General features: G+C 36.0%; 1 protein-coding gene across 1 annotated transcript in view; it reads right to left on the bottom strand.

Moving 5' to 3' along the window:
- Nucleotides 1-23,651, bottom strand: part of NAALADL2 (N-acetylated alpha-linked acidic dipeptidase like 2) — a 1,292,620-nt gene that overhangs the window by 34,062 nt on the left and 1,234,907 nt on the right. Inside the window, exons 14-15 of the mRNA XM_032407181.1 lie at nt 21,266-21,359; nt 9,371-9,566 (exon numbers count right to left, since the gene is read on the bottom strand). Coding sequence (XP_032263072.1) covers nt 9,371-9,566; nt 21,266-21,359 — 290 coding nt within the window. The remainder of the gene's footprint in view (nt 1-9,370; nt 9,567-21,265; nt 21,360-23,651) is intronic.

Below are 23,651 nucleotides of genomic sequence, written 5' to 3' on the forward strand. Positions count from 1 at the left end.
CAGGTACAAGCAGATGTACACACTGTCCTTCAACTTACAAATAGGTCTGTGTTCCCAAAACTCCTGATTAAGACCATTGTTTGGAACTCACATGAATCCCCCAAAGAAATAATACTATAAACGTAGGTGTTTACATAGCACCCACAGACTATTTAACGGCAATGTAGCTGAAATACCACACATTTAGAAAGAACAATAGGACAATATTACAGTATAACCAGTAGTTTTGTTTTAAGCATCATAATTAGCCTTTAATTTATTTCAAATGATGGTGCTTGAGGATGTTCACTTTCCTAGAGCTCCATTTCTGCCAAGCAGCTAGCATTCAACATTGACTCATGCTTTTTTCCTTCTCAGTTCCCCACACTCTCAAATCAAAACTCAGGTGCATGGGGCACCTGAGTGGCTCAGTCCGTTAAGCATCTGACTCTTGGTTTCAGCTCAGGTCAGGATCTCAGGGTCTTGAGATCCAGCACCCCCCACCTCCACTCTCAGTCAGGGGGAGTCAGTTTGAAGATTTTCTCCCCCTGCCCCACCCCCAACTTGCCTGCCCTCTCTCTCAAATAAATAAAAAATAAATCTTTAAAAAAAAATACTGCAATACAGATGCAATGGATGGATTATCGAATCTTTTCCCCAAAGCCACACCAAATTTCTGATCCTTTGGTAAAATCATCCTCTAATCCCATATAATCAGTTACTAGTGCAGTAATGCATATTTCTATCTGTCTGTCTGTCTGTCTGTATATTTCATTTTTTGTTTTGTTTTTTTGTTTGTTTTTTTTTAAAGATTTTATTTATTTATTTGAGAGAGAATGAGATAGAGAGAGAGCATGAGAGGGGGGAGGGTCAGAGGGAGAAGCAGACTCCCTGCTGAGCAAGGAGCCCGATGCGGAACTCGATCCCAGGACTCCAGGATCATGACCTGAGCCGAAGGCAGTTGCTTAACCAACTGAGCCACCCAGGCGCCCCGTCTGTATATTTCATAATGGGGAGGGAGAGAAACCCTTATTAGCTTTTGTTGTTTAACTGCTGACTCTTTAAATATGTAGAGACTAAACATGGGATCTTACCCAGATAACCTCTTCCAATGTACGAATGTGAGGCCATGGTAATGTCTTTCACACTCATACATTGCAGCTGTCTATTAATAGAAAATCTTTACCAATCACATTTTTGCTGAGAGCAAATTTAACATCCCATGGTTTTCTATTTGTACACTAAAAGTTTAAAATCAAAGATCTTTCTATGTCTGTGCAGTTTAGTGTAGTCACTTAAAATAAAGGAGAAAGCAGTAGTTAAGGCTTTTCCTATTTCCTATAGGCTTTTCCTATTCCTATTTCCCAGAATTCCTATTTCCTATTTCCTATTCCTATTAGGACTATTTATTTTAAAGATTTTATTTATTTATTTATTTGAGAGAGAGCAAGATTTAGAGAGCCCAAGCAATGGGGGAAGCAGCATAGGCAGAGGGAGAAGAAGACTCCCCCCTGAGCAGGGAGCCCGATGCAGGACTCGTCCTGGCATCATGACCTGAGCCGAAGGCAGACGCTTAACTGACTGAGCCACCAGGCACCCCTATTTTTAAGACTATTTAGCGTGGTATAGGGGCAAGTGAAGAAAGGAGGTATAGAAACAGAACAGTAGCCTCAAGAACTCATGCCCTTTAAGGGCACCTGGGTGGCTCAATTGGTTAAGCGTCTGCCTTCGGCTCAGGTCATGATCTCAGGGTCCTGGGATTGAGTCTCCCATCGGGCCCCCTGCTCAGTGGGGAGCCTGCTTCTCCCTCTGCCTCTGCCTGCCGCCCCCCCCGTGCTCTCTCTCTCTCTCTCTCTCTCTCTATCAAATAAATAAATAAAATCTTAAAAAAAAAAGGATTCTAAAAATTTGTGACAAGGCCAAACATTTTGGGGAAATTTTCTAAAATAAGCTAGGAAGAATGCATATTTTGTAAGATATTAAATTTCAAGCATGCAATGGCTGGTGCCCAAATCTAAAAAGTCGTTCAGACTTCAAAACTTCAAAACTTAAAAGGGAGAATCTGCCCCGAAAGACTACGCTGCTTGCAATGCTGTCTCTTAAACACATAACAAAATGTGGTTTGAAAGAAGGCTTCCCTACTGGAAAAGGTTTGTCATTTAGAGTGTCCACATTTATTTTGGAAGCTAACACTATTTTAAATATTATATTCACTCTTTTTAAAAACTGCATGTTTAATTCTATCCCCTCCCAAACTTTTTATTTTCTGTGGGATCTTGTAATTCCTCAATATGGAAGCTTTTAGCAAATGTTTAAGGGAAAGGACTGTATAATAAAACTTAAAAATGAAAGAAAAATTTCACTGTAGTGACCCTGGGGAAAGAGAATGTGTGTTACTGAATTTTTAAATATTTCTCCTTTGGTTAAAAGAGATAATGAGGAAGAAGTTTTGGAATCCAGAACACTATCAAAGTCAGAAGTAAAAACAACAGAATGGAATAAAAGTTACTTTTATTTTGTAATATTTATATAGAATTCTAGAGTTTAAAAATTATCTTCTCACATTTTATCCTCATTTCATCTAGTGTTATCCCAGTATTATATCTAAATTTATCCTAATATGAATAGACCTTTGAGGTTTTCTATTTTGTTGAGAAACTGACTTTCAGAGTTACTATTTAGCTTGCTCTAAGCCAGGCAAGTAGTAAAAGACAAGTTTTCCAATTCAAACCCCTTCCTACTTTTATAAATCCCAAATCTTTTTTTTTTTTTTTTTTTTTTTAAAGATTTTATTTATTTATTTGAGAGAGAGAATGAGAGACAGAGAGCATGAGAGGGAGGACAGAGGGAGAAGCAGACTCCCTGCCGAGCAGGGAGCCCGATGCGGGACTCGATCCCGGGACTCCAGGATCATGACCTGAGCCGAAGGCAGTCGCTTAACCAACTGAGCCACCCAGGCGCCCAATCCCAAATCTTTTTATAAATCCCAAACAATATCACTGCTGCATGATGGTTTTAATCCTGAAAGCTATTCTGTGAACAAGTGAGCTGTTGACAGTAAAAGGCAATATTAAAGTATATTGTATGGCAAAAGAAGAAAGGCAATTCAATAGAGAAAGGATAGTCTTTTCAACAGTTAGTGTTGGAACTACTAGACATCCATGTGCAAAAATAATGCATCTGGATATAGACCTGCACTAGTCCCAAAAATTAACTCAAAATGGATCATTGGCCTTTTATAAAATGTAAAACTATGAAATTCCTAGAAGACAACATAGGAGAAAATCTGGGTGAGCTTGGGTTTGATGATGAACTTTTAGATTCAACGCTAAAAGCACAACCCATTAAAGAAAAATTGATAAGTTGGATTTCATTAAAATTAAAACTTCTGCTTCACAAAAGAGACTGATGAGAGAATGAAAAGACAGGCCACAGTCTGGGAGAAAATACTGCAATATACATATCTGATAAAAGACTCGTATCCAAAATATAGAAAGAGCTTTTAAAACTGAACAATAAGAAAGCCAACAACTTAAAAAGAGTCAAAAGACACTTCACTGAAGAAGTTACATAGATGGAAAATAAGCATATGAAAAGATTCTCAATATCATATTTCATTAGAGAATTGCAATTAAAATAATGAGATACCAATACTCATCTATTAGAATGGCTAAAACCCAGAATACTAACAACAAATGCTGGTGAGGATATGGAGCAACCAAAAGTTTCATTCACTGCTGGGGGGGAACTGCAAAATGCTACACCCACTTTGGAAAACAGTTTGGCAGTTTCCTACAAAGCTAAACATAGGCTGACAATATGACCCAGCAGTTGTGCTCCTTGGTATTTACCAAAATCAGTTGAAAGTGTACCTCCACACAGACCTGCACACGAATACATACAGCAGCTTTATTCATAATTGCCAAACGTTGAAAGAAACCAAGTGCCCTTTAATAGGTGAATAGATAAGCAAACTGTGGTATATCCATACAATGAAACATTATTCAGTGATAAAAATAAGTTAATATAGAAAAGACTCAATCACATTGCTAACTGAGGAAGCCAATCTAACATACTGTATGATCAAATGATAGTACATTCTGGAAAAGGAAAAACTGTGGCGACATGAAAAAGGCCAGTGGTTGCCAGAGGCTCAGGCAGGAAGGAGGGAGAGAAAAAAGGTGAAACATAGATTTTTAGGGTGTGAAACTATTCTGTATGATACAGTAATGGTAGATACACATCATTATACACTTATCAAAACTCAGAGAATGTAAAATACAAAGAGTAAACCCTAACATAAACTATTAGTACTAATAATGTTGTACTCATCAGTTAATGTTGTACTCATCAGTTAATGTTGGCTCATCAACTGTGACAAATGTACCACACTAGAGCAAGATGTTAATAATAGGAATAACAGTGAAACTGTGCCTTGTGGGTGGGGGAACTGTGTGTGTGTGTGTGTGTGCGCGTGAGAGAGAGAGAAAGGTTATATGAAAATTGTATGTTCTGCTCAATTCTTCTCTAAACCTAAAACTGCTCTAAAAAAGACTTCCTTTCTTTCTTCCTTTTTTTTTTTAATATATTGTAGTAGAGAATGAATAGGTTCACTGGGTCAGACTGCTTACTCTGCCTTTGCAGAATAATAACTACTGGGAGTTAAAAAGAATCCAACAACAAAATTTGGGACACAACCCAAATTCTAAATGAAATATTTAGGTTTATACAATGAACTTCTGTCAACAACTTTCTTGAAAAGCAAATTACTTTTGACTTCCTCCTTGTATATTTGATGAGAATTGTCATAACACCATCAGGTTGAAGAGTGAGATTCTTGCATGAATAACATCTCTAAAGTTTATTTAATGTTAGAAAAAATGAATCTTGTTCACCAAATGTTCTTTTATACGATGTAATTAACAATTTTATCTTTACTCCATATGGTTATCATTATAATCAATTTTTCCATTTTCTTAAACTGCATATGATCTTGTCACACCCATTTTTGTACTTTGAACATTTCCTCCCCCATAAAGGAAGAGCTTACAAGGATTGAGAGTAGAAATTCTACTGTAATTTTGAAATTTTTGCTTCAAGAATATTTAGAAATACGAATTCTCTACTAAGAGAAAACATGAAATAGGATGATTTGTTACATATTTCAGAAATGAAGTAAAAATTCATGACAGTCTTGGGATAAATGTCAGTCAGATAAAACAAAATGAGGCTATCTATTTGCATCTATCTATTTAAATCTATTTGCCATTGGCATATATATAAATTAATAGGGCCAAAGAGAATAATGGCATACATGTATTTCTTCAATAACTGTAGCAATAGTTTAAAATAATGTCAAAATATTGAACCATAAGCTTTCAGTTCGAAAGTTTGTTATGAGTTAGAACATTACCATAATCAACATTTTGAAGCTTGCACACTGGGGCTGGGATACAAGTTATACCGTAATCATATCACTAATAGGAAAAAGAATCACTTTCTTAACCATTGTTAACTCAAGACAAGATCAATATTTCCCTTTCCACTCAAAATGTATGATAAATAAATATTATTGAAGTGGTAATGCAAAGTTCTCTGGACATATACCTTAGACCATAGGGGTCTTCTATAACTAGTGCAAGTGCCAAGGAAGGCAAATGGTGAAAGTGTTTATTATATCATGATATATAAAACTATATTCTTAATGTATGATTTTTATTAATTTCTGAATTTTTCATAAATTAAAAGTGAGGGAAATTTTTATATTCTAAAATATAATTTACCTATTCTGATTATGACTTTTTAGTAATGCTGAATTTAATAATGTGGCTTAATTGTTTCTTTAGCCGGTATTATACCTACCATACACTATATTTTACTTAGTTACCTTGTTTGTTCTATTTCTCCATCCCCACCTCTGGAATATAACCACATCGGAGCAGGTGTTATTAACTTGAGGCAACTTCTATGTCTCTGGTGCTTACAAGAATGTCTTAAAGGTATCTATTGCAGTAAGTTAACATTTTCCAAAGTCTTATACTGCAGAGTCATAGTGTTAGAAGAAATGATATAAGGATTTTATTTTATTTTTTAAAGATTTTATTTATTTGACAGAGAGAGAGACAGCCAGAGAGAGAACACAAGCAGGGGGAGCAGGAGAGGGAGAAGCAGGCTTCCTGCAGAGCAGGGAGCCCAATGCGGGGCTCGATTCCAGGACCATGGGATCATGACCTGAGCCAAAGGCAGATACTTAACCATCTGAGCCACCGAGGTGCCCCAATATAAGGATTTTAAATGAGAATTTTGAGTTTAAAATCATAAAGGAAAATCACCAAATATCAGAACTAAGAAAGATTTTTTATTTTAAACAGGTCTCATTCTACCATCTCATTTTATAACTGTAGAAGCTAAGATGCAGAGAGATCAAGTGTTTTGTCAGATCATAGAATGTTGGTACTAAAGGCCACATTAAACCTCATACAGTCAAAATACTTAGAGCTACTTAGGCTGTACTTTAATGCATGCAGTGGTAGTGAACTCACGATCACTGGCGAGTTCACTACCCTATAAAAGCATCACATTTCATCTTTTAAGAACACTATTTGTCAGAAACTTCTTTCTTAGATGTAATTGAGATGTGTATTCCTATGCTTCGATTCTTTAGTCCTAGTTGTGTCCTTCAATCACGCACAGTATGTCTAGTCCAGGGTATTTTTAATGTTATATATATATATATATATATATATATATATATATATATACATGCACAAACACACACATGTAAAGTGATGTAATGCAAAAGTATAAATTTGATGTCCTTTATGAATGAGAGCTTCAGGCCAAATAGTTTTCCTGTCTCACTATTTGTCCAATACCTCTTTGCCTCCTGCCTTTTCTCACATACTCACATGCATATATACACACACGAGACATAAATACACACACATATGTTAAGCTGTTATACACATACGCACATTACATATGCATCTATTACACAGAAAGGTGTGTGTATTTATATTTTGTGTCTTGTAGAAAAATCAAAAACTTAAATAAAAATATATAAAATAAGTTATAATCTTTCAAACTCCGTTTTCCCTCTCTGTTTAATTTCTACTATATTAGGAACCATAAAATAAAAACCATGTTGTTCTTCTCTCATCCTCTAAAAGCCAAAATTGAATCCCCCTTCCATATCAAAATGGATTTATTAAAGTATCTATTAAATTGCTAAAATGTTTCTAGAAATCACTCTGTTGTGACCCTCCAACTAATATCTCTAATCTGGTTGTTTCCAGATCCATCTAAATCCCACTCTCCTCTGAATAGTAAACTTATTTAGCTCTCTCTTGACAGGGAGCTTCTAGAACTAAACGCAATACTCTAATTGTGGTTTTACTAGGAAGAATAGTATAAGCTTATCTCCTGATTCATTCAAGAAAGTGTATTTTTCCCAATACAACCTATAATTCCATTTGGTTTTCCCGTAGCCATATCATGTCTGACTCATATTGAGCTTAATGTCAAAAAAAATTTTTAGTCATTTTCTATATGATACTGCTAAGCCATTTTCCTTTATTCTATACTCATGCAGTTGAAATTTCCTTTGGGTAGGAGAATGGTCCTCAAATTGTACATATAATAATTACTCATATAACTACACGTAATAACTGCATTAAAAAATAGCATCAACTGTTTCTTTTGCTGTGCAAAAGCTTTTTATTTTGATGAAGTCCCAATAGTTCACTTTTGCCCTTGCTTCCCTTGTCTTTGTTTCTAGGAAGAAGTTGCAGCACCTGAGGTCAAAGAGGTTGCTGCCTGTGTTCTCCTCTAGGATTTTGATGGACTCCTCTCTCACACTTAGGTCTTTCATCCATTTTGAGTCTATTTTTGTGTGTGGTGTAAGGAAATGGGCCAGTTTCATTCTTCTGCATGTGGCTGTCCAATTGTCCCAACACCATTTGTTGAAGAAACTGTCTTTTTTCCATTGGACATTCTTTCCTGCTTTGTGGAAGTTTAGTTGACCATAGAGTTGAGGGTCCATTTCTGGCCTCTCTATTCTGTTCCACTGATCTATGTGTCCGTTTTTATACCAGTACCATACTGTCTTGATGATGACAGCTTTGTAATAGAGCTTGAAGTCCGGAATAATGATTCCACCAGCTTTGCTTTTCTTTTTCAACATTCCTCTGGCTATTCGGGGTCTTTTCTGGTTCCATACAAATTTTAGGATTATTTGTTCCATTTCTTTGAAAAAAGTGGATGGTATTTTGATAGGGATTGCATTAAATGTGTAGATTGCTCTAGGTAGCATTGACATCTTCACAATATTTCTTCTTCCAATCCATGAGCATGGAACATTTTTCCATTTCTTTGTGTCTTCCTCAGTTTCTTTCATGAGTATTTTATAGTTTTCTGAGTAAAGATTCTTTGCCTCTTTGGTTAGATTTATTCCTAGGTATCTTATGGTTTTGGGTGCAATTTTAAATGGGATCGACTCCTTAATTTCTCTTTCTTCTGTCTTCTTGTTGGTGTATAGGAATGCCACTGATTTCTGTGCATTGATTTTGTATCCTGCCACTTTACTGAATTGCTGTATGAGTTCTAGCCAAACTGTGGAAAGAGCCAAGATGTCCATCGACAGACGAATGGATAAAGAAGATGTGGTATATATATACAATGGAATATTATGCAGCCATCAAAAAGGAATGAAACCTTGCCATTTGCAACAATGTGGGTGGAACTGGAGGGTATTATTCTGAGCGAAATAAGTCAATCAGAGAAAGACATGTATCATATGACCTCACTGATATGAGGAATTCTTAATCTCAGGAAACAAACTGAGGGTTGCTGGAGTGGTGGGGGGTGGGAGGGATGGGGTGGCTGGGTGATAGATATTGGGGAGGGTATGTGCTATGGTGAGCGCTGTGAATTGTGTAAGACTGTTGAATCACAGACCTGTACCGCTGAAACAAATAATACATTATATGTTAAAAAAAAAAAAGAAGAAGAAGATAGCAAGAGGGGAAGAATGAAGGGGGGGACATCGGAGGGGGAGACAAACCATGAGAGACTATGGACTCTGAAAAACAAACTGAGGGTTCTAGAGGGGAGGGGGGTGGGGGATGGGTTAGCCTGGTGATGGGTATTAAAGAGGGCACGTACTGAATGGAGCATTGGGTGTTATACGCAAACAATGAATCATGGAACACTACATCAAAAACTAATGATGTAATGTATGGTGATTAACATAACATAATAAAAAAATTAATTAAAAAAATAAATAAATTTAAAAAAACAGTGTCATGTTCACAGAAGGTACAAATTCTGAAAGTTAAACATAAAAATTTAATTGAGGGGCATAAACAAATAAAGGTTAAGACACATATCCTACCTATAAAAACCCGGTGGCACTTGCTGTACCAGGAAGTTTTTCTCCATGTCTTGGAGAATGTCATTCAGCATTCGGACACGGAGGGGAATTCTCTCCTTCGGATCATTCGCAGGACGCATCTCATCTGACTGGAAGAGTTCAGCACTCTCCCGCAAGCGTGAGGCCAGGGCTAGCAGTTGAGTGTTGGGTTGATCACCTGGTGAAGATAAATGAGTCCATCTCAGAAGAGACATCCTTAAAGGAGCAAAATAAGCATTCTGCAATCATGATGTCAAAAAGGAACATCAGTTAAACTTTTATAATGTATTAATTCCACCAAAAATATTCTGTCTGAACATTATATTCTGCTAAGAGTATTAAATTTATTGCTACCACTACTACTACTAATAATAATACTAGGAAATAAGTACTGATTGAGAGACTGCTATGTTCCAGGCACTGTATTGAGTGCTTTACATATATATCTTGTTTAATATTCACCAAAGCTTGTATTGTCATGTCTATTTCACAGCATCTGAGAATTAATTAAGGTAAGCAAATTGTCCTAGGTCATCAAGCAAACAAATGACAGGCCAAAATCAGAAGCCTGATCTTTCTGACTCAAAAATTCATGCTCTTCATGGCGTATCCTGTATTTCTATGGGAAAAAAGATTGTAAAAGAAATTACCTTCTGAGAGGATGAGATACATTACTCTGTTGTGATGGGCTCTTTTGCTTTACTAACAATTTCCTGTAATTTGAAGCTGAAATACATCTTTGATTTGAAAATACACTGAAAACTATCCTATGTAATGTTTGCATTGCTTGGTTTTGCTTTTGGGATAATTTTTGTTTGTTATGCTTTGTTCCTATCTGTTTGTGTAACTTACTGGAAGTCATTTTGATATGAATGGTGGTAGCAAACACAGGACATTCCTTTGACTAAGAGTAAGGCAGCATTAGTATAGTGATTATGGCCACCAGACCCTGGAGCCAGACCACCTGAGTTCAAATCCCTGCTATACCACTTATTGGTTGTGTGATGTTGGACAAGTTATGGAGCCTCAGAATCCTAATCTATAAAATGAATAAAATAATAGCATCTGCTTCATAGATTTTTTTATGAGGGCTAAATGAATACTTTATAAAGTGTTACAAAAGTATTCCCCTACAGGTAGGCAGTTACTAGCTGATGTGACTTAACACCTTGTTTAAAAAGCATTCTTTTGTTATACCATGAGAGGGGCATTCCCTCATCATCTTCCCGATATTCCCCATCATTTGAGTCAGTCTCTGGGTGAGGCAACAGTTAGTGGTGTCGTTCTCAGGACACTAGGTACAAATGACTCCAGCAAGGTCAGAAACTCAATACAGAGAATTATGTCAAGTCAAGGTGATGAAATGACCATGGGCCTGATAGATCTAAACTGGCTGTCCTGAAAGTATGGCATTGATATAAGCAGATGGAGAGATGAGGAAGCCAAAGGGGACCTTTGCTTGGTGAAGTGTCAGGCAAAAGGGAAAGATCACAAAGGGACTCTTTCCAAGTGAGGTTCAAGGGTTACCAGATCCCCAAACACCTCGTCTTTGTGAAAATGCAGATTCCCCGGCCTGCTGAATCTCTCTAGGGGTAGAGCCCAGGAATCTCCATGCTACCCAGATTATTACACACATTTTATTTTATTTTTTTTATTTTATTTTATTTTTTTTTTAAAGATTTTATTTATTTATTTGAAGAAAGAGACACAGCGAGAGAGGGAACACAAGCAGGGGGAGTGGCAGAGGGAGAAGCAGGCTTCCCGCAGAGCAGGGAGCCCGATGTGGGGCTCGATCCCAGGACTCTGGGATCATGACCTGAGCCGAAGGCAGACGCTTAACGACTGAGCCACCCAGGCGCCCCTACACACATTTTAAAGTTTAAGAAGCACTGTAGAGAAGTGATGTGCTAAGGAAAGAAAATCTGGGTTAGAATTATAGCTGATGTATAAAATACGTCTTCATAGCATTACCAACCTCTAACATAGTGATCTTTATTGTCTTTCCCCTTCATCTAATGGGGACTATTTCACATGTCAATGTCTTTGGAGGCCAGCACAATTCTGACACTCAATAATTGTTTACTAAGTAAACAAAGGAGATTCAATAAAGTATTTTTAGAAAAAAATCCAACAACAAAAGAAAACTATGTAGAGGTAAGTGGTTTTCAAGAGAGCTATAAAGAGATAGCCACTTACATGCTTTCTGATCACTGAATTAACAATATGAATAAAATCAATTGTAGGAGTTCACAGGTTTTGGCATTTTGATGTTTTCAAAGTACATTCTACGTTCATTAATTATCTTGTTTGATATCACAACAAAACTTGAGGTTGCAAGAGGAGAAATTTTTGCTCATTGAGAAAATTTAGCAACCTAAATAACAATTATAATGATAATGCCATTTTATGAAGTTATGGCTTATTTTAAATTATGATGGTTCACTGAAGTTAATATATGGGGAACTTACAGGAAATACCTTTGTACAAGGAAAGAATAAGACCAAAAAAAAGGCACATTTAAATTGTACTGGAATAGAAAGACTGTACAACAGAAAGAACAAGTTCGACATCCTTGAGAGTCTTCCATTTAAGAAAGAAAAATCTGTTCTGATCTAACATACACTACAGAATTGAAGACATTACCACCAAATCAAGTGAGACAAATTGTACCATTCTACCTTATTTAGCTTTAAATGAATTTATATTTCATGGTGGTGAGGATGTAGAGAACTGACATCTTTAAGAACTGTCTTGTTCCAGAAAGGACCCTGATAGTGAACACCTGCCATCTACACAATACCCTATATATTACTTCCAGGGTATAAGGTTACAAATTGAAAAGTAGCTTTACTTTCAATGTTCACTCAATCATTTGTATACATAACTGATGTTCCAAAGATTCCTTAATAACCATTTTAATGCCAATCAGAGCTTGTTTGTCCATTTAAATAAGACCCATAAAGTAACATCATTGACTCTATGTAAGTTGTGACCTTAAATGATTTTTTCCCCATGATCTTAGAATCCCTGTTAGAATGTCACCTCTGTGAAGGAAGAGATCATTGTCTGTTTTGTTCACTGCCATTTCCTCAGACTAACACTATGCCTGGCATATCACTGAATTATCTATTTTGATCATAGCATCATAGCATCTGTAATATTTTTATCCTTATCTGCCTTGTCTATGTCCTTTCCTTGACTGAAAAGAACCCCACAAGGTCAGCAAATATATTTTATCTCTTTGTATCTCTAGATGTTAGCACAATATCTGAGATATGGTTGTCATTTATTAAAAATTTTGTTGAGTGAATTTTGAATTATAAGATAATGTTTTGAGATATTATACTAAATAATGCCTACAAAGTCACTTAGGGAAATGTTTCGCATATAATGAGAACCAATTAATTTTGATCAAAATCAATACTAGTTGCAAAGGAAAAGATAAGAAAAGAAGCTATTTTAGGGTAATGAGAAGTTAAATTCAACTAATTGAATTAAAATATGTCCTGCCAATAATCCATAAAACTAAGAATATATAAAACTTCATTTAAGTCACAGTGAATGTCAGAGAACAGAGGACTAATTGAGCCTCTTAGCAGTTCAGGTTTAATAAGCAGTAAGTCCATTTGACCAAAGAAAATGAACTGAGAGTTAGAGATTTCTCTCTGTGAGAGTTAATACAATTATCTTGAAGTTATATGCACATAGAGTCTAAAGACCAAGGTCTTGGTATCAAAAAACATGTAAGAGCTCCATCTACTTAATTACTACCAATGTAGTTTTGAATAGATTACTTAATATTACTGTCCTTCAGCTTCCTTGGGGAAAACACAGAAAATGGTCATTTCACTCTCTAAGCATATAAATCACTATGTAAATGGAAGTTACTATTATCAGAGTACACAAAGTATACGCAATATAAATTACTACCAACTCATTTTTCAAAGACATGCAAAAAATACCATAACTAATGATTTTTTCTCAGAGATGCTACTTTTCACTTCCTCAAATCTGTGCCCCTACTTCTCCATAACTGTACTACACTCTTCCCTGTATACACTGTAATAAAGATTCCCAATTTTATTTTGTGGTGACTATGAATCTGGAGCCATTTTTTCTTTCCATCGACTGAATCTCAAACTTCTGAAGAACAAGGAAAGGGATAATATAAAAGTTAAGGAATTAAACCACCAGCCTTCAAAAATGATCCTTTTACATCTTCGCTTCTGGTGAAAAGCCAATCATTAATAAGTTTTTATAGCATATCAGAACATATTGATATGTGATAAATATTGAAAATCAACCTTAGTATAATACAAAAGAATTGAGACTGCCTAGTAAAATTATCTTATTATTCAAGAGACAATTGAAATGGACTTCTAAATTTCAAACAGAAACAATGCATTTTTTCCTTTGTCTCAAAGTAAAATACAAACGTATTCTCAGTAAGTAACTTTCTGAGTCCTATTTTGTGTGGTGTTCTATAAGTACTAGGAGAGAGGCAAAGACATAAGATTAAATGTCTAACCTTAATAAATTCCTAATCTAGCTAGAAATAATACACAAATGGAGAATAAATAAGGATCAAATAAAACAAATGCTCATTAGAATGACTGAAGAGTTTATTGTGTATAAAAATATCCTAAGTAAATCCAGAGAAGTGAAACTTGAGAGACAGATCATGGAATTGCCCAGAAATGAGGGTCATCTAAAATGGACCTCTTGGAAGTCCTGGGACTCTTTCTACATTAAAGCAGTTGAGGATGTTCCATCTGTAAACAACAATATTAATTGCTACTCATTAATCCTTCCTATTCCCTCAGTCCTCAGCTTTCTAGAGGATGAATCTACCTCTAACTTCAACCCTTCCATTTTTCCATCTTGTTATACAAAGAACAGAGCTGGATATTATAAGTAGTAGTAATATTAACTGAAAAGGAGAGAAGGAGGGAGGGAGAAAGAGAGAAGGAAGGAGGAATTATGAGCCAGTGGATAGTGAGATAGTGTTGAGATTTATGGAGGCCAGTTCAGGAGAGGCTCTAAAACATAATGAAGGAAACCTGTCCCTACTCCTGCCTTCTAGCCAATCATCACATTGCAGCATTCTCCCCTTCAAGTCATTTGGGAGGCAGTGTGGTGTAGTGGAAAGGGCAAGGGCTTTGGAATCTGACAGAGTTATCTGTATTCAAGCCCTAAACCTCCTGCTTAAATATGTACACCTGAGTAAGATATAAACACACCCTCCCCCACCTCACTCACAGTTTCTTAATCTCTAAATTGCTCTTAACAATATCCAGTTCAGCTCATGTGGTTAGAGTAAGGTTAAATGTCACAATGGATATAAGACACTTTGCACATTACCTGGGGCTTTGTGGAGTGACCCCAAAAGTGCCACGGTGTCCTCAGAAAACTTGTTCCTCTTGAGGACCATTGATATAGGATCCTAAAACAACTTCCAATAGTAGATCAGAAACTCAAAGGCGCTTCAAACATGTCCTATCCATCAGGGCTCTAAGACATCTGGGTAAGACTAGTAACCACAGTGCTGTCTGCCCCCACTGAATCTGTATGTTCCGTTCTACCTGCCAAGACCTGAGACCTGCCCAAACTACCTCTTCTCCCGAGGCACTTCATATCTTGATGAGTTTCATCTTGGCATAAACTCATGTGTTTAAGTCTGTTCTACAACTTCCTAGACAAATACATAACTGTCTGATTTTAAAGAATGATTTTACTACTTACTATTGTGGTCTTTCTTCAGAGTTTTATACTCCAAAAAGTTTAAAATTTCAGTTTATTTCCACTTTTCTTTCTTTTCATTCTATTTTGTGGCTATATTTTTAAAGACTCACTCAATTTCATCTTAAATTAAGAATGAAATGTACTGGTCATACTCTAAAACCACATCAAACAAACATAGCCTTTTATTTTAATAGTATTTCACAGAACCTATTCTTCTATGGATGAGCTTATCACAGTTTTCAAGGTGCTAACAATTGTACAATCATAGCTTAGACTTCATTGATTTATAGTGACAAGGGAAAGTATGATTTATGTTTCACATAACACAGTGGTTAAGAGCAGAACAGAAGATTATTTTGGGGGAAAAATGTATGTTACTTAATGTCATTTAAAAAATATCTTGTGGCATCGCTAAAGAGAAAAAAAGAAATTGCCAGTATGATTTCATCCAGGGGAAACAACAGTCCTTTATTATCCTACATTTTCTATTCTTCATGCTGGCTTCTTTAGTATGATCACAATGAATCATCTCAGCTGGTTATTTAAAGAAGTTAAACAAACAAAAACGCAGGTAGAGAAAGAAGTGTGCGAGCTAGTGCACTGCTGATAAATAGTCTAACACTGATTTTATCCTTTTATCCTTTTGATAAAAGGATACTATTTAAAAGTACAATATGACAGAAGACAGTGGATAACTATGTCTAAACTGAATATAGTAGAAATCCTTCTTGCAAAGATGCCAAAGTGACATGCTTAGAAGAATCAGGTTGGCCACTTTTTAAAAAATAGGCAAGGCATTCTGAAAATTTTCTTATGTTCTAAATATTGCCCAATGATCCAGATAGCCAACACGGATGAAAATCCAGCAAGATTTTGAACATATTGCATGGAATGCATTCTCCCAACAATGACTGTCTGCCTGGTGCAAAAACTGATCTGGTTATTGGCTGCTTTGGAAGAATGAGCAAAACTTCCTTGAGTGAATTACATTCATGTGTGGTTTATTTTTTTACCAGTCTGCTCCTGAGGCAGAAAGTTGGAGTTGTATATTTAATAACATGTGTGAGTTTAATTATGTTTTGGTCAAGCCAAGAAAATAAAATAAAAAAAAAAAAGATTGAATAAAATTAATCAGTATGAGGGCAAGGATACTTTATGCTCTATTATGAGCCAAGATTAAAATTATCTTTAAGAAAACTTAAAAATTGTTGCCAGAGAGGCAATATTCACAGAAAAATGGATTGCAGTACTTTCCTGTCATGGGCAGAGGGTTTTATCCTAAAAATGCACTTAAGGAAAAAAATTCACAATATAATAGACCATTACTATGATGGGAAAGTAGGAAAATGGTAAGAAGTCATTACCATATTTCAATCAATCTAGTGACACATATAAAACATAGGTACTGAAAAGAAAACTTTAAACAAATTTGAATGAAGTACTCAGAATAGTGAAGGAAATGATGACAAAGGGAAGCTGTAGGAACAGCAACAAATTGTGACACAGGACATAAAAGAAAAGAAAGTATAATTCTAAGGAATACAAAAGGGACGACATGCTTTGGATAATAATTAAGGGACATTATTCAATAAAAATATGGGTTCAAAAAGAAGTGGGAGGAAAGAAAAACTAGTTTCAGGAGACAAACTCTGATACTATAGAGACAACCAGATTTTCTTGCAGACCCAGCTGTCTCAACTCCTTGTTTGAACTAGATGTGAAATATCAATTAATGAAATACAATCTTTAATATAGTTATGTAGTCAGAGTCCATACAAAAATACACTGGGGATTGATACTAACACATTTTTAGGAATTTGAATCCAATGGATGGCCAATCCCTTATTGAATTTCTCTCAATTTGAGCAAGCAAGGTAAGCTACTTCTGACAGAATGTTTTTAAGTCCTGTTCACACAAAATGGTAAGTTCCAGAAATGCCAGGTTGGGTCAAACCACTAGAAATCTAACATGATTCGGAATTTCCATGGGAACAAAATCTTTTCTTGGAATTGTTTGGACTTTAGATGGATGGATTTGGATTTTTTACGGAGGGCACAGAGCCAGGTACCTAGTGGACCCACCCTTTACTATCTCTAGGGCAGTCCAAAGTTGGAATTGGTGGTAATTAAAATCAAAATTGGAGATAGATGGGCTGAGGACTAAAATCATGCAATTTATAAAGCACATATTTAATTTTTCCATTTGGGACATTCATAATAAATTACTCAGGAAGAAAAAAAAGACATCAGATGGGTCTTAATCACTTGTGGTTGTGGAAAAGAACTGAAGTGACACATATTGAAAATACGAAACTACAGATCTAGAGGAACACAGTGTGCTTGGCTTGGTCACATCATCACCTTGAAATACTGTCTTTCCTTCTGCAATGAAGTGATTGATGCTAATGAATTATCAGAGCTAATAAGAAAAGAAAAAAAAAGTCAGATAAAGTCACCATTGTCGGTTTTTCAAACAACAGGAGGAAATTCTGCCAACAACCATTTTACATTTAGTGAGACAATCAGGAGGTGGCAACAAGCCACACAGTTCGAAACTGTTTCCTGCTGAGTCTGGCTTGCACTAAATAAATGTGTACATAGCCAGATCAAATGAAAGTGACTTTTACTCTATTTGGTCATTTGTAGGTTTTACAATAACGGTAAATAACAGAATTCCAACAAAGAAAAATAGCAGATATTAAACAGAAAGCATCAGACACACATAGTCCATTAGCTATTTTGAAGTGCTGTTTTAAACACTAAAAAGTGGATAAAGTGAGAAAGAGTAAATTTAGAAAGGTTATTAAATGCTCACTCCTTAGTCCGCTTCCAGGTTTGAGGGTGTGGTGGTACTTGGTTTATTCTTGGCACCTGCCTCTGCCACCCGAACACTAGGACCAGTGCTTGTGTGGGCATTTTTTAGACTTACTTTTATTTGCCACAAGGACCCCTGAAGCATATCAGTTATCTTATCAGTCACTATTTACACTATATCTCCATGTACCACATATAAATATTCATTCTCTAACTATTATGTGTTTGGCATTGACCAAATATTAAGAGCCAAGGTCACTCAGTCAAAATGAGCTTTTAAGACTATCCAATAAATCAACTCAAACAAATTATTCACTGGTAAATTATCCTTCTTTCTGGTGGTTGTGAGAACGGTAGAGAACGGTCTGCTGCTACTGTAAACTAGAGTAATAAATAAACAAGATGGCCCGTTGTCAAGGGGTAAAAATTACACCGTTGAAAATGCAATTGGGTTTCAGAGACCTTCATACGTAAACTCTTTGCAGTAGGGAGAAACAGTATTTTATAGTCCAGCCTTGAAGGTCACTTTTTTTTTTAAAGCTGTGAATGAGAATTTAAGACTAATCACCACTAGCTGTCATAACAAAATAAGAAAATATATCAACAATTAAAGCTTGTATTAAGCAGTAAAATTAGATGGTTCATTTAACGTGGTATAGGAACTCTGTTTAGCTAAGGAAATAATCTCACATAGTAGCTAAAATTGAAACTGGAGTATTTATTTAGTTGTTATAAGTGGTTTCCATTATTCACACATTAGCGTATTATTTTATTTTAGTAATAAGGTTATTACCAGAGTAGGCAAAATAGAACAGGTCCATCAAATTGCCTACAATTTAGCAGACATTTGAATGATCTTCACTTTGATACAGAGCAAATAACTTCGAATCATGATAACTAAAACACGAAAATGTATAGCTTAAAGGTGACAAATCATATTACTTTGAACAAATATTTATACTCGGGTCATAGTAAAAAGAAAATTTTTTGCTTATATGTCTATGTTTTTATTACATTTTGTTTTGCTTTGTTTTGTGCCTCTAGTATGGGTACATCTTAAGTCAGTTCACATCTTTCTGAGTGAAAGTAGAGGGAGACCCAAGGAGATTCACATCAAAAGAAACAAAGCTCAGACAAAACCAACAACCAAAGAAAAAGTTCTTCACCTAGAGCAGAAGCAGTCCAATATAACAGCAAGAAGCCAAAATGCTCCTCGCTCATCCAACTGAGAAACGTGATTTTTAGGGAGCGGTGCATCTAGCCTTAGTAGCATCAGCCCATAGTGGAAATCTGTGTAGAATGACTGTAGTTTTTTCCCCCCTTGTACCGACACACCTTTAGATATAACTATTAAAGAAAGAATTATTAACCTGGCCTATTTTCAGCATATTTTCTGTACCTTCTTCCTTTAACTAAAACCTGACTCTCCCCTAAGGATACTACTTCCAAAGCAACCTCTGTCCGCCCGCGGTTCCTTCTCTCACGTGCTTTGTAGCACTCGCCCTAAGCAAACACTAGGAGGGGCCTCTGCGTTACTGCTCATTCTTTGAAGATTTTAGCTCCTGGTTCTGTCACTCCTTCCTACAAGAATTACTCCTGTCTTAGTTCTGGCAATTTCCATATCCACATATTCTAGACTCTCTTTCCCTTAGCCTCTTTTCCTCCTATCCCACTTCCATGGTCATGTCCTTGCTTGAACACTGTCATTACCTATGTCTCCACTCTTTGTACGATCACATTTTTAACAATCCCATTTGCTGGCCACGAGCAGAGGAGTCTTTTTAGCTCACTCACTCCGAATTCTTTGATCGCACCAAGGAGTAGCATCTGTCAATCTTCCTTCCTTCCTGTTTCCCTTCATTGCCTTCATTTTCTCACTTTATTCCATGCCCAGTTTAGATACTTTGGTCCACCCCCATGGGTGCTCCTTCACACATACTCTCAGTTTTATTTTATCTAGTTTATTGTCCCTCTCCCATTAGAGCTCTAGCCTGATTAAATCCAATTCTGTGCTGTATCTGAATCCCCAGCTGAAGGCTGAATAATTGTGTTGAATTATCTCGTTAAAATATATATATATATTTCTTCTGAGCTCTAATGCTGCCCAAAAATACAGGCATACCTTATTTCATTGCACTTTGCTTTACCGAGTTTCACAGAAACTACATTTTTTACAAATTGAAGGTTTGTGGAAACCCTGCATCGAGCAAGTCTAAGATGGAAGCTTGACAAAAGTGAAAAACTGTATAGAGACCAACTTCAATATACCAAAAACAGAGCTATCTGAGGCCACCTCATATGGGAACAAATAACCCTAGACAGCTCAACTGCTTTCAGGGTTATGGTTTTACAGCCAATATAATAAGAATCATCAAGGGGGGAAAATGGTGATATAGTATTCTCCAGGTTAAGAAGCAATGCTGATAGTCAAGATTGAAAAAAAAAAAATATTAAACTTTCAGATACTGGAAATATTTGGCTAAGAATAATTCACCCCCCCCCCAAAAAAAGAATAACGATTTTCTAAGGATTACTGTACTATAGTTAAAATATTGACTTTTGTATTGAGAAGTAATGTCTACAAATCACATATTAAAAATCTGACAATAAGATGTGTGACTCAAAGAGGAGGAGGGTACATTCTTTAATTACAATACTGCCCTTTGTATTTGGTTAATGAAGACAAATTATAAGTTTAGTTGAAAGCTTTGTATGTAGATAAAAGGGAAATGAAGGTAACTATTAGGGTGGTATTAGAATTCTACAGAAAGAGATGTATTTAAACATGAAGGGATTGAAATAGAAACTATGGAAATAATTCTCTTCTTGTCACCCTTAATCTAGGATCAGCCAACACTTCAGTGATATGGCATGGGGCCCATACCTCAGAAATCAATCCCAAAGGAGAAACTTCTGGGTCAGTCTTGTTTGAACTGACTGAATGTTAGCTACAAACTTACTTACCTACTTCCTTATTTATTTTTTTGGAAAAATACCTGAACTATATTTTTCCATGTGGAACCTATAAATGATAACAGAAGTTTGAAATTATAAATCTCTCTGATAAAGGGAAGTAGGAGAAACATCCTTTATAATCTGATATTTTGTTTTGTGCTCACACATAAATACACTTCGTTCCTGTTGATGTGGCAGTCAAATTTCTTCTAAGCCCCTCTCATGATAATCCTCTCCAGGAAGGGAGTCATTGTATTGCCATAGCTAATGAGATAGCATATGATTTTATCCATTGCTCGTTAAAAATTAGTTGAACAATCTTTCATTTGCTGAAATTACTATAATTCAAAGAAAAATTACCTTTACCTTTAAGACTGTTTTGAACTTCTAAAGCTACATCGAGAGCATTGAAGGGCAGAACTGGTTCATTGGCAATTTGCAAAATCACTTCTCCTGAGAGCTGAAAGAAAAAAAAAACACAAAAGATGCTAGCATTCAGTATTAAGGGTTTCCGATTTGTTTGTTTTTTCATTATTTCATACATTCTTTTCTTTAATTTTATTTTATTATGTTGTTAATCACCATATATTACATCATTAGTTTTTGATGTAGTGTTCCATGATTCATTGTTTGTGTATAACACCCAGTGCTCCATTCAGTACGTGCCCTCTTTAATACCCATCACCAGGCTAACCCATCCCCCCAGCCCCCTCCCCTCTAGAACCCTCAGTTTGTTTCTCAGAGTCCATCGTGTCTCATGGTTTGTCTCCCCCTCCGATTTCCCCCCCTTCAGTTTTCCCTTCCTACTATCTTCTTTATTTTCTTTATTTTTTTTAACATATAATGTATTATTTGTTTCAGCGGTACAGGTCTGTGATTCAACAGTCTTACACAATTCACAGCGCTCACCATAGCATATACCCTCCCCAATGTCTATCACCCAGCCACCCCATCCCTCCTACCCCCCACCACTCCAGCAACTCTCAGTTTGTTTCCTGAGATTAAGAATTCACCACAGTAGCAAAAACATAGAGGGTAAAATATACTTTTATAAGATATCTTTGCCTTTTGAATTTCTTTTTACTTTTTTTCCCAAGATTTTATTTATCTATTTATTTATCTATTTATTCATCTATTTGACAGAGAGAGAGAGAGAGAACAGAGAGGGAGAAGGAGAAGCAGGCTCCTATCCCAGGACCCTGGGATCACAACCTGAGCCAAAGGCAGATGCTTATCCAACTGAGCCACCCAGACACCCCTCTTTCTACTTTAAAAAAAAAAAATTATTTATTTATTTGAGAGAGAGAGAGCAGGGGGAGGGGCAGAGGGAGAGGGAGAAGCAGACTCCCTGCTGAGCAGGGAGCCCTACATGCTGGGCGTGGATCCCAGGACCCCAGGATCATGACTGGAGCCGAAGGCAAATGCTTAACCGACTAAGCCATCTAGGTACCCTTAATTTTATTTTTCTAAAAAGAAAGAAAAAACATTCAGTGTATTTTTCGTGTCTCAAAATAGGGTAAAGGAATATAACATTTTCTTCTTTTTTTAAGCTAAAATATTAAGAAATAGCACCCTAGTTGAAGAAGTTGTAATATTTAAACTTTAAAACAATTCTTTATAAAGCAGTTCAGAATATCACACAATAAAACAAACAGTAGAGAGAAATAATTGAAAATCAATATCTGGTTAGGGGACTAAGTAAAACTCCAGACAAAATTAATGATCAATTTATTTCATTTAAAATATAACTTAGTCTGAACAGATGGTTACCAGACAGGAGGTGGGCAGGGGGATGGGTGAAATAGGTGATGGGGATTAAGGAGTGCACCTGTTATGATGAGCACCGGGTATTACATGTAAGTACTGAATCACTAAATTGTACACCTGAAACTAATATTACACTATATGTTAACTAACTGGAATTTATTTTTTTTTAATTTTTAATTTTAATTTTTTTTTAAGATTTAATTTATTTATTTGACAGAGAGAGAGAGCACAGAGGGACTGTGAGAGGGAGAAGCAGACTCCCCGCTGAACAGAGAGCCTGATGTGGGGCTCAATCCCAGGACCCTGAGATCATGATCTGAGCTGAAGGCAGATGCTTAACCGGCTGAGCCACCCAGGTGCCCCATAACTAACTGGAATTTAAATAAAAACTTAAGAAAAATAAAATGAACTGTTGTTTTCACTAGGAACTAGAAAAAATATATATATAATTTAGTCTGAAAAATTCCATTAAAATCTTAGTTATTATTTTCCTTAATGCTTTACTCTATTTCTAATTACTTTTCCAAAATCTATCAAAACTAGTATCATTTATATGTCTTTGAGGTCATTTAAATTAATGTTAAAAAAACTTTAATGCCATCCCCAAAACTCATACCTGGAATTTTCATGCATGCATATCACCCCCCCACCATGCTCCAAAATTGTGTTTGAAAACAAACATAACGCACTACAGCTGAACCAGCATCTGCTTTATAGACTGAGCAAATCATATGCATTCATATATATCTCAAAGGAACTTAGGGCTGGTGGCAAATGCCACTGTTACTCTCCCTCTCTCTCAACTGATATTTAATATTTACCTAGGCTTAACAAATGTCCCTACATCTCTAATAACCCTGAAGCTGGCACACAGGGAAATGTGGGTGTGTTGATGTTATTAATGTACTATGAAATGTTGTTAGTAAATGAAAATATGTTCTTGTGAAACTACACAGGGGAAATTAGCTTGAGACATTATAGAACA

The sequence above is a fragment of the Phoca vitulina genome, unplaced genomic scaffold (assembly GCF_004348235.1).
Source record: "Phoca vitulina isolate PV1807 unplaced genomic scaffold, GSC_HSeal_1.0 scaffold8, whole genome shotgun sequence".
NCBI lineage: Eukaryota > Metazoa > Chordata > Mammalia > Carnivora > Phocidae > Phoca > Phoca vitulina.